Source organism: Dendrobates tinctorius, unplaced genomic scaffold (genome assembly GCF_039654945.1).
Source record: "Dendrobates tinctorius isolate UK_male_01 unplaced genomic scaffold, ASM3965494v1 ptg000162l, whole genome shotgun sequence".
NCBI lineage: Eukaryota > Metazoa > Chordata > Amphibia > Anura > Dendrobatidae > Dendrobates > Dendrobates tinctorius.
Window position 1 is genome coordinate 23,556,200 of NW_027361829.1, and position 14,084 is coordinate 23,570,283.

At 38.2% G+C, this 14,084-nt stretch overlaps 1 protein-coding gene across 2 annotated transcripts in view; it reads left to right on the top strand.

Moving 5' to 3' along the window:
- The window catches only part of TRANK1 (tetratricopeptide repeat and ankyrin repeat containing 1), a 235,450-nt gene extending 225,821 nt beyond the window's left edge, over window positions 1-9,629 (top strand). For both annotated transcript variants that reach the window (XM_073549901.1, XM_073549902.1), the window contains exons 22-24: window positions 37-2,954; window positions 5,269-5,370; window positions 7,473-9,629. In XM_073549901.1, coding sequence (XP_073406002.1) covers window positions 37-2,954; window positions 5,269-5,370; window positions 7,473-7,567 — 3,115 coding nt within the window. In that variant the 3' untranslated portion in view covers window positions 7,568-9,629. The remainder of the gene's footprint in view (window positions 1-36; window positions 2,955-5,268; window positions 5,371-7,472) is intronic.
- Window positions 9,630-14,084: the final 4,455 nt, after the last annotated feature.

Here is a 14,084-nt window from a genome sequence, read left to right on the forward strand (position 1 = left end):
TTTTCCTGTAACTTTTGCCGTTTTTTGTTTCTTTAGGTATCGGCAGAAACACCCTAATACACCATTACAGTTCAGGGAGAGGCAGTTTTATTTGGAAGCTGCTGCAGATTTCTTCAAACAAAAGAAAGTAAAGAAAATGAATGAAATGCTTTCGAAACTTGATGTTGAAGATCAGTTAGTTTTCCTTAGAAATCGAAAATGTTGGGTAGAGGCAGCTGACTTGCTTAAGAGCGAAAATAGGAGTGAAGAAGCCGCGTCTCTTCTGAGAGAACAGGGCATGTTGTTAGAAGCCGCCGACCTAACAACAAGGACAGAATTTCGAGCAGTGTGCTTGCTTGCAGAAGCTCGTCGCATCATGGCAATTGGCAAAGACCCTGCAGATGTCCTTTCAGAATCACTGCAACTTTTATGTGAAACAAATCAGTATGTAGAGGCTGCAGAAGCCAAATTGCTTCAAGGTGTTTGGGAAAGAGATTTTAAAAAAATCAAAAAGTCATTCTTTAATTTTAAAAAATCTTCCCATCATGCTGGTGTAGTGGAGGCATTGTTTGAAGCTTCAGTCTGCAATGAGTCCGAACCATCACTGCCAACTATGGCATCTTTTGGTCTAGAGTCCATGATAACATTAATAAAAGCTCTTAAGGAGACCAAAAACAATGCTGACCGGGAAGCAGTTAAAACTTGTCTGGAGTTCTATGGTCTTATACAAACTGACGAACAAAATTGCTCCATTCTTCAACATGAGGGGCCTAGGTTTTCTAATATACATATAGAAGGGGTTGAGAAAGCCACGGAGCTCAAAGACGTGAAATTGCTGCTGCAAAGACATTTTTTCAAGTGGTTGCTTGACATTTCTGAAAAGATTGTTGCAAATGTTTACACAGATATATGTTCTCAGTACATTATAGGGCTTGAATGTACAGATGATCAATGCCAAGATTTCCATCAGCCTTTGCAACACTATGAATTGACAAAAATCTTGGAGTCTAAGAAATCTTTAATAACCATTTGTGGATTGTTGCTTGATGCAAAGAGCCTTTCAAATGAATATTCTAAAGAGCTTAATGAGATTGTAAACCTTCATGGCTTCAAATACTGCAATTCCCTTTTAAGCCTTGTTTTTTCTAAACATTTTCACCTTCGAATCCTTTCAGAAAATCCAAAAATGTGCAGAGATGTACTGCTCAATTTTACAGCACCAGGGATGACCATGCTAAAGAGATTTGTTTCTTCACTTTTGGGAGAAGATAAAATGCAAAGAAGGGAGTCAACTGACCTTTGGCTAAAAATAATGCAGGTCTATAGCCTTCTATCTAAGTTTCCAGATGGACTACAGCGTCTTCTTGAAGAAGAGGAAAGACAATTTGAAAAAGAGTTAGAACTCCAGAAGAGTAATATTCCACAGGAAGAAGGAAGCAGAAGAAGATTTCTAGAAGGCAGACAAGGTATGCTAAAGCCTGACGCAATGGATAACTCGCCACAAGTGACTCGCATCCATTTCTTTCGCCTTTTACAGACCTCATTACAGCAGCTTTATCAATACAGGAACCCAGACAATTGCAAAAGATATTTTTTCAGGTTCATGAATTTTCTGATCAAGAAGTGTGTTTTTCCATTGATTCCAAACATTGGAAACACCATGATGTTGCTTGAATTCCAGTTTATGCTCTGTTGTGCTGTACTCATGAGGTTTGAGAGGGATACCAGGGTCTTGCTTCCAAAAAGTTTCCTTTCCATTTTCCACTATTGGGAGTACATGTTTGGAAAAAGAGGTAGCCTTAAAGATACATACTCCATCTTGTGGGAATACAAACCAAAAGATATTTATCAACTTACAAATCACTTCAGATATCATATTTTATACCTTGCTAAAGTTCTTTCTGGTGATGAAAATCAAGAGTTTAATGTCCTTGTAGATGCATTCAATGACATTGATTGCATTTCTTCAGGAGAAGCTGAGAGAACACTCGTATTTTGGTTAGTGCTGATGGTAAATCTTACTGGTGTTGTTCCTGAAAAGGCAAAAACTATGCTTGCAATACATATTCCAGACATTCAAAGTAGGTTGGACTCTTTAACAAATCAGTTCCCATTGAAAGTACCAAAAAGGCTAGTTGACGTTATCGGTAAGCTTAGCGCCAGCACTAAAACTGAAAATTTGGTTTCTTTGCTTCAGGAATTGCTGGCATACCGTGATGACGAACGTCTGGTAGAATGCTCATGGAGATGGGATATTGCTTATGGTAAAGGACAAGTAAGGGGAATCTTCTTTGATGACAAATTCCGATTTAGTAAGTTTTCATATGTTCGTCACAGTATTCATGATAATAGAGCCAATTTCATGACGAATGAGCAAGAGGACTTTGAAGAAGAGAAAATTGATTTGGTGGCAGCTGTTGCTGCTGATAGACAGAAGCAAATTGCTGTCCGGCAGTTACATCTTGCAGTTCTTGTTGTACGCATAAGTATGAAATGGAAAAATGCAAGCAAACGCAGGCAGAAATGTCACATGGATGAATACATTTCAGATTATTTCAAAATTGCAAATGTCGACAAAACTCAGTGTGATTTATGTGGGGTGAAATTTTTACACACTGGAGCCCTCGCTACCCAAGGAGAAATTGAAGAAGATCTGGAAGATGTTTCAAGTCCAGCTGTAGACATTGAAATTCCGAACCTACCTGGGATAAATGAAGAGTATGAGAATCATATTGTTCTAGAAAGACATAGACAGCAAATGAATGACTACAGCAAGTACCTTGACTTTTTCAAACTGGAAGTAGATACTGCAATCTACAATGGAAAGTCTCTTATACAGACCATGGGAGAGACTTCCAGAAACAAATTGGCATCAAAAGAGGAATTACACTTGGAAAAAACTAAAATAGAGAACAAAATAAAAGTAATTGGTGATTTGATGGAAAATATCTACGAGAAAAAGACCTGGTCTGAAGGTAAAGTGCCATTATATGTATTATTTTTAGATTTTTTCATACGTGTGTTCTTTAACAGATACCAAACTTACTATATAATATGCCCCGTAGATGACAGATGATAATATAAATCGGAGGGGCCATGTGCCCACTATGCCTAGATTTTCAATATTTATACATCTTTTTACGTCTTTTTTTGATTTTAAAAAGAAAACCAGCTGGCTCCTCAAGACTCCAGAAGTACCTCCAACCTGACCAATGGTTATTTACAAGTTAAAATTTCAGGGAAAAGGAGCAACTGAGACTAAAATAATTCAAATGAAAGCGTAATTTCAGATAAATTCTTATAACAAGTAATAATTAAGATGCTCTGTAACAAAAATATTTCAGCATAGAAATCAATCCACCCCCTGAATTCTGAGAATTTAGGACTCTGCTTTATGGCTTCTATCTGTATTATAACCAAGATGCCTATCAGTTTTCAGTTGGATGGATAATAATGATTTCTAACAAACTGTATTGACTCTTGTAGGTCCCATCATGGCAATGGTATTTTTGACCTTAAGAATCCCACTTACTGTGCCATAAAATATTTCAAAGCTTTACGGAGTTGTTGATGAAGTTTTTCCAAGTTTGTCTGTTTTTATTATGAGCCGTAATTTAAGAATATCGAACCCATTTGCTTAATTATTTCTTTAGTTCTTTCTGTTTAATTCCCAAATACTTGATTTCAGTTTTGCTGTGCCAAAAAGTAATCGGTACAATATATGTTTAAGTCAAAGCTAAGTCATATTCTTTTTTGATGTTCCTCCTTTTTTCCTATAAAAAGAAAACGCACAAAATACTTTCATCTGTCAATTTTAATCGTTCAATATCCATAAAACCACAATCATGTTGCAAAACAAATATAGGTTTAATCTTGTTAGTTGAGTTAATTCATATTTATATTTCACCAGACACTGAAATATCTGTATTGTGTTCAGAAGTTTTTTTTTTTTTTTTAGTAAACTGCCATTTTTTGCTTCCAAGGATCGAGACAATATGTTTTTACTTGGGAGGTTTACCCTCTTCACAATATGTACGGTGCAAGTCGGAAGCAGGTGTATGGAGTGGGCTCACGGGGTGGGTTCGCCTCACACTCCACAGGTGATGGCTATGTCTTACAGTTAGGACCTGGGCCTAGGATCTTGGGTGGAGAACAGCTGACCTGATCGCGCAAGTGACCTGATCGCGAGTCAATGATTGGGTTGCTGTGACAGCAATCGGTCTATTGAATACCTCCATGCTTGTCATTACAGAGCTTCTTTAAAACCCTGCCATAGACGGTGAAATCCTGCCACATACTGTGATTTTTTACTATATGCAACATTGCTGTATATAGCACAAGCAATCAGACGATCGCAACTTCAAATCCCGTAAGGGAACTAAGAAGAGTGAAAAGTTAAAAAGAAAAAAAGTTTTAAAAGTATAAGAAAAATTTTTTTAAAAACAGTTCGTCACCCCCCTTTTTTTCTTCCATTGAAAATAAAGATAATAAAAAATACACATTTGTGGTATCACTGCATTCAGAAAGGTCTGATCTATGACAATATAAAATTATTAACCCAGTCAGTAAACGCCATAAGTGGTGTAAAAAATTTTAGAACTCCAAAACTGTGATTTTTTTTTTTCTTCACAAAAAAATATGCAACACCACAAAATATGCTAAAACAAACGATCAAAATGTCATAGCTATCCTAAAATGGTATTAATTAAATGTTGTCTTACCCCCACAAAAAAGCCCCCACCCAGTTTCATCGACTGAAAAATGAAAACGCTACGGGTCTTGGTAATTGGCGACACAACCCCAAATTTTTTTTTCATAATTCTGATTTTTTTTCACCACTGAAATAATGAAACAAACTGGACATGTTTGTTACCGTAATCGTACTGATGAGCAGAATAATATTGCGAGGTAATTCTTACCACAAAATGTACACCGTAAAAGAATTCCCAAAAAATGTCAGAATTGCATTTTTTTCCACAATTACTCCCCACTTGGAATTTTTCTCATTTCCCAGTACACTATGTGGTAAAATGAATGGTGTCATTGAAAAGTACAACTTGTCCCGTAAAGATACAAGTCCACATATGGCTTTGTGGACAGAAAAAAAATTATGGCTCTGGGAAGAAGGTGAAGAAAAAAAATTAATGCGAAAATGGAAATTGGCCATGTCGTGAAAGGATTAAGCATAGACTCGCTTCTCTTGAGTTGAATCCATAGGATATAAAGTGACGTTGTTATTATTATTGTGCAAGTTGCTTATTTTATTTCTATGACTTGACTTTTCTGCAGCTGAATCCGTCATGCAGACAGCCGTGAATGACTTGACAGCCAGTATTTCTGAAAGCCTCAAGTTACTGGAGAAGTTGCAACAACCAGCCACAAGAACAGAGGGTACTTGTCTGCAGTTTTTGTATAATGTTTCACCTGTTACACATTGTATATACACACAAGGGTATGAAATAGCAAAGCATATCTATTCAAAAAAACAATCTCCTGTTTATTCATTAGAGGTTTATCTGAAAGGTATCCGTCATATAGCTCCATGTTCAGAAAAAAGCCTTTCAGAAAATCTAAATAATCTCACCAGTGCAAATGAAAAATGCATTGTGTAAAATCTATCCCAGTTACAGAAGAATCTCAGTTTCTGAATATATAGTTAGGTCCAGGAGCGTTTGGACAGGAAAATATAGTGTAGCTTTTATACACCATTATGGTTTATTTGAAATCGTCATGAAGTTGTGATTGTTCTGGAGGCTTAAGGGTTTTCCAAAAATACTACATTGACCTTTTAGAATTTAGTCATTTTCACATGCTCCTTTCGTTTTAACAAATTTGAAAAAAATCTGACAAATGGCTAAAGCCACTTTATGGTCGTCTAATGCCGGTTACCTCACTATTTTATGACAAAGTAAGGAGATAATAGGCTCTGGAGATGATTCCAAGTGTTGATTTTGCATTTGGTAGCCATATATGGGAACTCCCAATGTGGGGTCTAAAGAGATGTCTGTGCTAAGGCAGGAGGCAATAATTCTGGTAAAAGAAGCCAATTGGAGAGACAGGAAAAACTTTAGGAGTGGAAAAATCAGTAATACTCAGAGTGGCCAGATCTTAAAAGACAAGCTCCGCAGCACTAAAGTGCATGGCAGAAAGATAAAGTGGGCAGTCACAGAATTCTTTACAAAGTCTCCAGCCAAGTCAAAAACACTACTGAGGAGGTAACTTTCAAGAGCAGAAAAGCCAAATTGAAAAGGGTTTCTCATTTCTTAAATGGTTAAAATTGCTAAGTGCTTGTAAAAACTAGCAACTTTGGAGTTTACCTTTTATTGAAAATCCTCTTTTGTTATTAAGAATGGAGAATTTTTTTAATTTCACAGTTTGTTGTTCTCTGCCAAGATTATTGGTGGTGGCTGGTTTCTAGGCAAGGAGAGCTGAGCTTGCAAGATGTTATCTATGGAGCTTGAAAGCGCTGCTATGAAGCTGCATCCGGCCAGTTTCAGTGCCCCCTGTTTGCCATTTCTGCAGAGGAAATGGAGAGTGCACAATTTGGACCATTGGTATGGTTAAGCCACTGATCCAAACTGTCAGTCATCAACAGAGCACTGCTCCTGGGAAGCAAGGGAACAGTGCGCTGCTGAAGGTTGAACATGAGAAAAACCCTCTATTGTAGAAACCATTTCAATGAAAGACTGAAACATTTCAATGTTATCCATAAGTTATAGACTTATTCTTTCATTAGCTGCAAAGGATATGCATCTAATTATTAAAAGTAATGTATATAATTATTATTATATATTTATAAAGCACCATTGGTTCCATGGTGCTGTACATGAGAAGGGGGGTTACATACAAAGTTATAGATATTGTTAACAGTAAACAAATTTACAATGACAGACTGGTACAGAGGGGAGAGGACCCTGTCCTTGCGGACTTACATTCTATGAGATAGTGGGGAAGAGACAAAAGGTCGGGGGTGCAGCAGCTTCGGTGATGGTGAGGTGGCAGCTCAGGTGGTGGTGAGGAGGCAGCGGGGATCATTGCAGGCTGTAAGCTTTCCTGAAGAGATGGGTTTTCAGGTTCCGTCTGAAGGATCTGACTGTGGTTGATAGTCGGACGTGTTAGGGCAAAGAATTCCAGAGGATGGGGGATATTCGGGAGAAGTCTTGGGAGGTGGTAGGGTTAGGCGCGAATAAGTGGTAATATGTAGGTAGTAGTGTGGCTAAAACCCCAGAGATCTGACGCATGTTGGCTTTGACATGCGAAAACTTAAAAATTGATTATTCACTTATAATGGATTAGTCCGTATTGTAATGAAATATGCAGTTTTTCTTTATACTCAAAGTCACATTTATTTTACATATGCCCCTCCCAGAAATGTCAATCAAATCATCCAACTATGCACCAGAAGTGATTAGTCTGCATTCACCTAATTCCAAGTTTAATGTTTATAAACTACATCTGAAGATTTTTTTTTTCTGTTCTTTGATTGTTGTCAGGATTTCAAGAGGACTATGAAGTAGACTATGGAGATTTTAATGAACTTTGTCAAAAAAAATCTAAACGAGCCAAAAGAAAAAACAAGCGACGCTGAGTCATCAAAAAGACAAACAAAGGAAAAGCTGCACACAGTTAATTATGTTTTGGTTGTAACTTCTTAGTAAGTTGGTTTGTGTATAGATGGCACAATTGTTCTACATCTGTCGCTGTTTTCCTGTTTTATGATGCACTTTTTTGCCTCTTAATTTACAAATTCGATTACTTGCTTTAAATAGCTTCTTTTTTTTGCCAATGATGAAGTGAAAAACATGTTTTGCCTTTTTCTTTTCAACGGGTAGTCTGAGAAAAAAGGCTTATAATGTCAATTTATTTGACAGTATACTATATAGATTTTCAAGCTTGTCTTCACCTGTTTTATTCACCAGCCACCCAGTTTTAATTCTTTGATTGTTTTACTGTAATAATTTGAGATAACAATTCTAAACTAGGAAAGATTTCCTTCACTTTTCTTCTTTATCGATGTTTCATGTTGAATTTATGGAACTTTTCTACTTATGTTTCCAGTTGATATTATTATGGCTATCATGCCAAATGTGACTGACAGCTTACATTCCTATTGGTGTTACAATTTTGTTCCTTTATATTAATGTTAAATTAAGCTTTGAAAGTGTAAAGCGGCTGTCATAGTATGTGTAGCATTCTTTTTCATATCAGTAAATCATATACGTTTTTTTTTTTTTTTTTTTTTTTTTACAAAACAAACTTGCCACTACATTTTCTTTCTTTATTTTTTTACTTATTTAATAACTTTGAAAAGACATGTTAAGAATTAGCGCTGAATTGCAATTTTAGTAAAATTATCATTTCCGTATTTTTTTTTTAATCTTCTGGCCTATTCCTAATAACGGAGACATTCACATTGACTGCAATGATTCTTTTGTCATCCATTTTATTAGCCAAATAAAAAAAGTTGTGCAGACAACATACTTGTTGCAGCTAAAAATCAAATTGCAGCCGTATATTAGTCACATCAAAGACACGTATGGACCTTTTTGTCCCCATTCAAATAAATGGATTTAGTACTGGATCATTTTGTTTCCATTTTCTGCATTTCCAAAAAGGATACAAAAATATAAATAAATACTGGATTTGTGAACTCCACCTAATGGTAATTTTACAGCATTTAACCTGAGAACAGAAAACCACTTTATTGAACATTAGGTTAATTAATTGTAAAACATGAAGAAATGTTAAGTACCATATTTTTCAGATTATAAGACGCACTTTCCCCCCCCCCAAACTTGGGGGGAAAATGGGGGTGCCTCTTATCATGCAGATATACCTTACCGGTACCGTTGCTGCAGGCCGCAGGCTGGGATGAGGAGGTGCCCAGGGGTGTTGCGCTGAGATCATGTCTCCCGAGATCTTGGCGCCAAGATCTCCATCTGCGTATGCACCGCCCCCGGCGTCCATTTTCCCGGACTCCACCATACAGGAAACCATGGAACTGCGGGGGCTCTGGCCTTTCACAAAATGTCGGCAGAGCCCCCCGCAGCAGCGGAGATACCCGCAGCGGCACGCCGCACATTAGGACACCCCCTCATCCTGGCCTGCAGCATCACCCCACTTCTGCCTCCTCCAGCAGCGACCCTGGGACGCCGCTTCACCGCAGCCGGGGGTGGTAAGCAATAAGATGCATGGATTATGAGAAGCACCACCATTTTATTCAAAAAAAATAAATCATATTTTTCTTCTCAAAATTTGGGGTGCGTCTTATAATCCGAAAAGTACGATATGTTAATTTGTTTCATGGAATTTTATAGAATGTTTTAAATGATGTTTAATTTTATATAATTAATAATTGACTTGTTACATAGTTGATTTGTCTTATATGTTGAAAATTTGGGACACTGATCACTGTTCTGCCAGATGCTTTTAAGTTAAATGTAATGCTGAAGCGAACAATTTGCAAATCAAACTGTAATTTGTTCATGTTTAAATTGTTACAGGAAATTGAAAACTGTTGCTGTATATTTACAGTATTGATGTACTTGCAAGTAAAAGATTGCTTGTGCATGTTGTATTACTTTTTCAATTAGATCCATTTTTACAAATATTGCTTTGTACTTTATAATAAAAATGTTTCAACTTTAAAATGTTTTATGGTTGTTATTTATTTATATTCACATGTTAATTGGATTTAGTGTACAATAGGAGATAATTCCAAGTATACTATATAAAGTGCCTTGCGAAAGTATTCGGGCCCCCTGGAACTTTTCAAACCTTTTCCCACATATCATGCTTCAGACATAAAGATACCAAATGTAAATTTTTGGTGAAGAATCAACAAGTGGAACACAATTGTGAAGTTGAACGAAATTTATTAGTTATTTTAAATTTTTGTGGAAATTCAAAAACTGAAAAGTGGTGCGTGCAATATTATTCGGCCCCTTTAACTTAATACTTTGTTGCGCCACCTGTTGTGAACACTCTTGACCTGACTTCTGAGATTGAGCTCCCTCTGGTGGTGGCTGTGGGTAGTGGAGCTGGTCGGGTAGACAGAAGTCAATCACCTGAAGACAATGAGTGGAAGTCAGGTGTTACAGACTGGGAAGATTTAAGTGAGCAAGCTTCCCTCAGTTGCTGCTGGTGATTTGTTTTTCTTCTGTGCATCTTGAAGTCCGCTTGTCCCCTGCTTGGTCCTGCATCGTTCAGATAAGTTATTTGTTTGCTGGAATCTTTTTCCATTTCATCCAGTTTTGTCTTTCTCTGCTTTCTGCTTTGCTGTGTGGGTTCAGCATTGTTCCCAGCTGGGACTGGTGCTGGACCCCACTCCATATGCCAGAGCTTATGTCAGTGTGTTCGGTATTGCTAATCCCCTGTTATAGCAGTGTCTTTGGTTTTGCTTCCAGTTCACACCAGAATGCTGATCTAGTGGGGGAGAGGTCGTGTGGCTTCAGTATTTTTGCATATCAGATGTGTTGGATTTTTTAGGGTTTTTGTGTGATTGCAGACAATATCTTTTCTGTCCTGTGCTATCTAGACAGTTTGGGCCCCATCATTTGCTTACTCTATTTTCTGCCTGTGTTTGTGCCTCATCTTGTCTCACTGGCAATATATGTTTGGGGGCTATCTATTCCTTTGGGGTTCTGCTCCGGGGCAGTTTAGCTTTCCTCTTTCTTGCTTTAGGCTTAGTTAACTCTTTGGCTGTGCCGAGGCGTCTAGGGCATCGTATGTACGTCCCACGGCTAATTCTAGTTGTGTTGTTTAGGTTTAGGGGTCTGCAATCCGCTAAGTTGCCAATGTTTCTGGTGTCCTGGTTGCCTAGCTTATTTCCCGGTTATCCTCCTCGGTGACCTAATCATAACAGCCACCTTTTGCTGTGATTACAGCTGCAAGTCGCTTGGGGTATGTCTCAATCAGTTTTGTACATCGAGAGACTGAAATTCTTGCCCATTCTTCCTTGGCAAACAGCTCGAGCTCAGTGAGGTTTGATGGAGATTGTTTGTGAACAGCAGTTTTCAGCTCTTTCCACAGATTCTCGATTGGATTCAGGTCTGGACTTTGACTTGGCCATTCTAACACCTGGATACGTTTATTTGTGAACCATTCCATTGTAGATTTGGCTTTATGTTTGGGATCATTGTCTTGTTGGAAGACAAATCTCCGCCCCAGTCGCAGGTCTTTTGCAGACTACAACAGGTTTTCTTCAAGAATGGTCTTGTATTTGGCTCCATCCATCTTCCCATCAATTTTAACCATCTTCCCTGTCCCTGTTGAAGAAAAGCAGGCCCAAACCATGATGCTGCCACCACCATATTTGACAGTGGGGATGGTGTGTTCAGAGTGATGAGCTGTGTTGCCTTTATGCCAAACATTTCATTTGGCATTGCTGCCAAAAAGTTCGATTTTGGTTTCATTTGACCACAACACCTTCCACATGTTTAGTTTGTCTCCCAGGTTGCTTGTCGCAAACTTTAAACGACACTTTTTATGGATATCTTTGAGAAATGGCTTTCTTTTTGCCACTCTTCCATAAAGGCCATATTTGTGCAGTGTACGACTGATTGTTGTCCTATGGACAGACTGTCCCACCTCAACTGTAGATCTCTGCACTTCATCAAGAGTGATCATGGGCCTCTTGGCTGCATCTCTGATCAGTCTTCTCCTTGTTTGAGATGAAAGTTTAGAGGGACGTCCGGGTCTTGGCAGATTTGCAGTGGTATGATACTCCTTCCATTTCAATATGATTGCTTGCACAGTGCTCCTTGGGATGTTTAAAGTTTTGGAAATCATTTTGTATACAAATCCGGCTTTAAACTTCTCCACAGCAGTATCACGGACCTGCCTGTTGTGTTCCGTGGTCTTCATGATGTTCTCTGTGGATCAAACAGAACCTTGAGACTATCACAGAGCAGTTGCATTTATATGGAGACGTGATTACACACAGGTGGATTATATTTATCATCATTAGTCATTTAGGACAACATTGGATCATTCAGAGATCCACAATGAACTTCTGGAGTGAGTTTGCTGCACTGAAAGTAAAGGGGCCGAATAATATTGCACCGCCCCACTTTTCAGTTTTTGAATTTCCACAAAAATTTAAAATAACCAATACATTTCGTTCAACTTCATACTTGTGTCCCACTTGTTGTTGATTCTTCACCAAAAATTTACATTTGTTATCTTTATGTTTGAAGCATGATATGTGGGAAAAGGTTGAAAAGTTCCAGGGGGCCGAATACTTTCGCAAGGCACTGTATCTTGTATGTACACAGCATTTCCCCAACCAGTATATCTGTAACATTCTGATTTGTAGATTCTAGTGGAAGTATAACTAGGTACAGAACAACCTGCAACATAAGAATATTGGAGCAGATATTAACATTATTAATTCAGGAGAAACACACAACTGAACACAGAGAAAACCGGTCCATTACTCCAGCTTTTCAGCTGTTAATATACATGAACACTTTCCCATGTAAGCAGGCCATGGGCATGCTCCCTGTGCCATTAGCATGCTTATGTCTGTGCTTTGATGCCACATTCTCCTGCTGATATCTGGATTTTTACACTATGGCAGGCAGCTGATAAAAAATCAGTTCCATTACCTAAAAAATCTTAGACGCTGTCCTTGTATATGCACATAGGGACAGCACAGAAAATTCAGATCATTCTTTTTCCTGCTAACCTATATCATACAGTAAAAGTAATTTTAATTTTTAAAAATTCATAAAATGAAAACTAAATGGTGACAAAAAATAGATATGCAGATATTAATACAAATTTAGAAATTGCCAAAAAAGCTTAGAGTACTAAACATTATGACTTTTGTTTGCCACTGCACTTTTTCTTGTGCCTTATCTATGCCAATTGGATACGTGCACAACCCTACTGCTGTGGCATGCTACGTTGGTTGCGTTCAGTTTGGGTACATTTGTATGTTAATATCACACAAAATGTACATAACCCAAAGCATCCAATTATTACCCACAGCCACCAACTTGTGCTTGGTTATCGCAGTACTATGCAGGATTTCTATCTTGTTTCTTACTTGTACAAAAGCTACATCTAAAGTTAATAATTATGCAATATTTGTTTTCACTATTCACAAGAGAATATTATTCACTAAAAAAATACTTTTTCCTTTTTATGACCATTTTTCTCCATATACAACTTATAAAAAAAAAAGTTATCCAATATGATTTGAAATTATTATTATTATTTATATAGCGCCATTAATTCCATGGTGCTGTACATGAGTAGGGGTTACATACAAAGTAATATTATTATTTATTGTTATAGCGCCATTTATTCCATGGCACTTTACATGTAAGGAGGGGTATACATAATAAAAACAAGTACAATAATGTTAATACAAGTCATAACTGGTACAGGAGGAGAGAGGATCCTGCCCGCGAAGGCTCACAATCTACAAGGGATGGGTGAGAATACAGTAGGCGAGGGTAGAGCTGGTCATGCAGCGGTTTGGTCGATCGGTGGTTACTGCGGGTTATAGGCTTGTCGGAAGAGGTGGGTCTTCAGGCTCTTTTTGAAGGTTTCGATGGTAGGTGAGAGTCTGATATGTTGTGGTAGAGAGTTCCATAGTAGGGGTGATGCGCGAGAGAAATCTTGTATGCGATTGTGGGAAGAGGAGATAAGAGGGGAGTAGAGAAGGAGATCTTGTGAGGATCGGAGGTTGCATGCAGGAAAGTACCGGGAGACGAGGACACAGATGTATGGAGGAGCCAGGTTGTGGATTGCTTTGTATGTCATGGTTAGGATTTTGTACTGGAGTCTCTGGGCAATGGAGAGCCAGTGAAGGGATTGACAGAGGGGAGAAGCTGGGGAATAGCGGGGGGACAGGTGGATTAGTCGGGCAGCAGAGTTTAGAATAGATTGGAGGGGTGCGAGAGTGTTTGAGGGGAGGCCACTGAGCAGGAGGTTGCAGTAGTCAAGGCGAGAGATGATGAGGGCATGGACTAGGGTTTTTGCAGATTTTTGGTTGAGGAATGAGCGGATTCGTGACATATTTTTGAGTTGAAGTCGGCAGGAAGTGGAAAGGGCTTGGATATGTGGTTTGAAGGAGAGATCAGCGTCAAGGATTA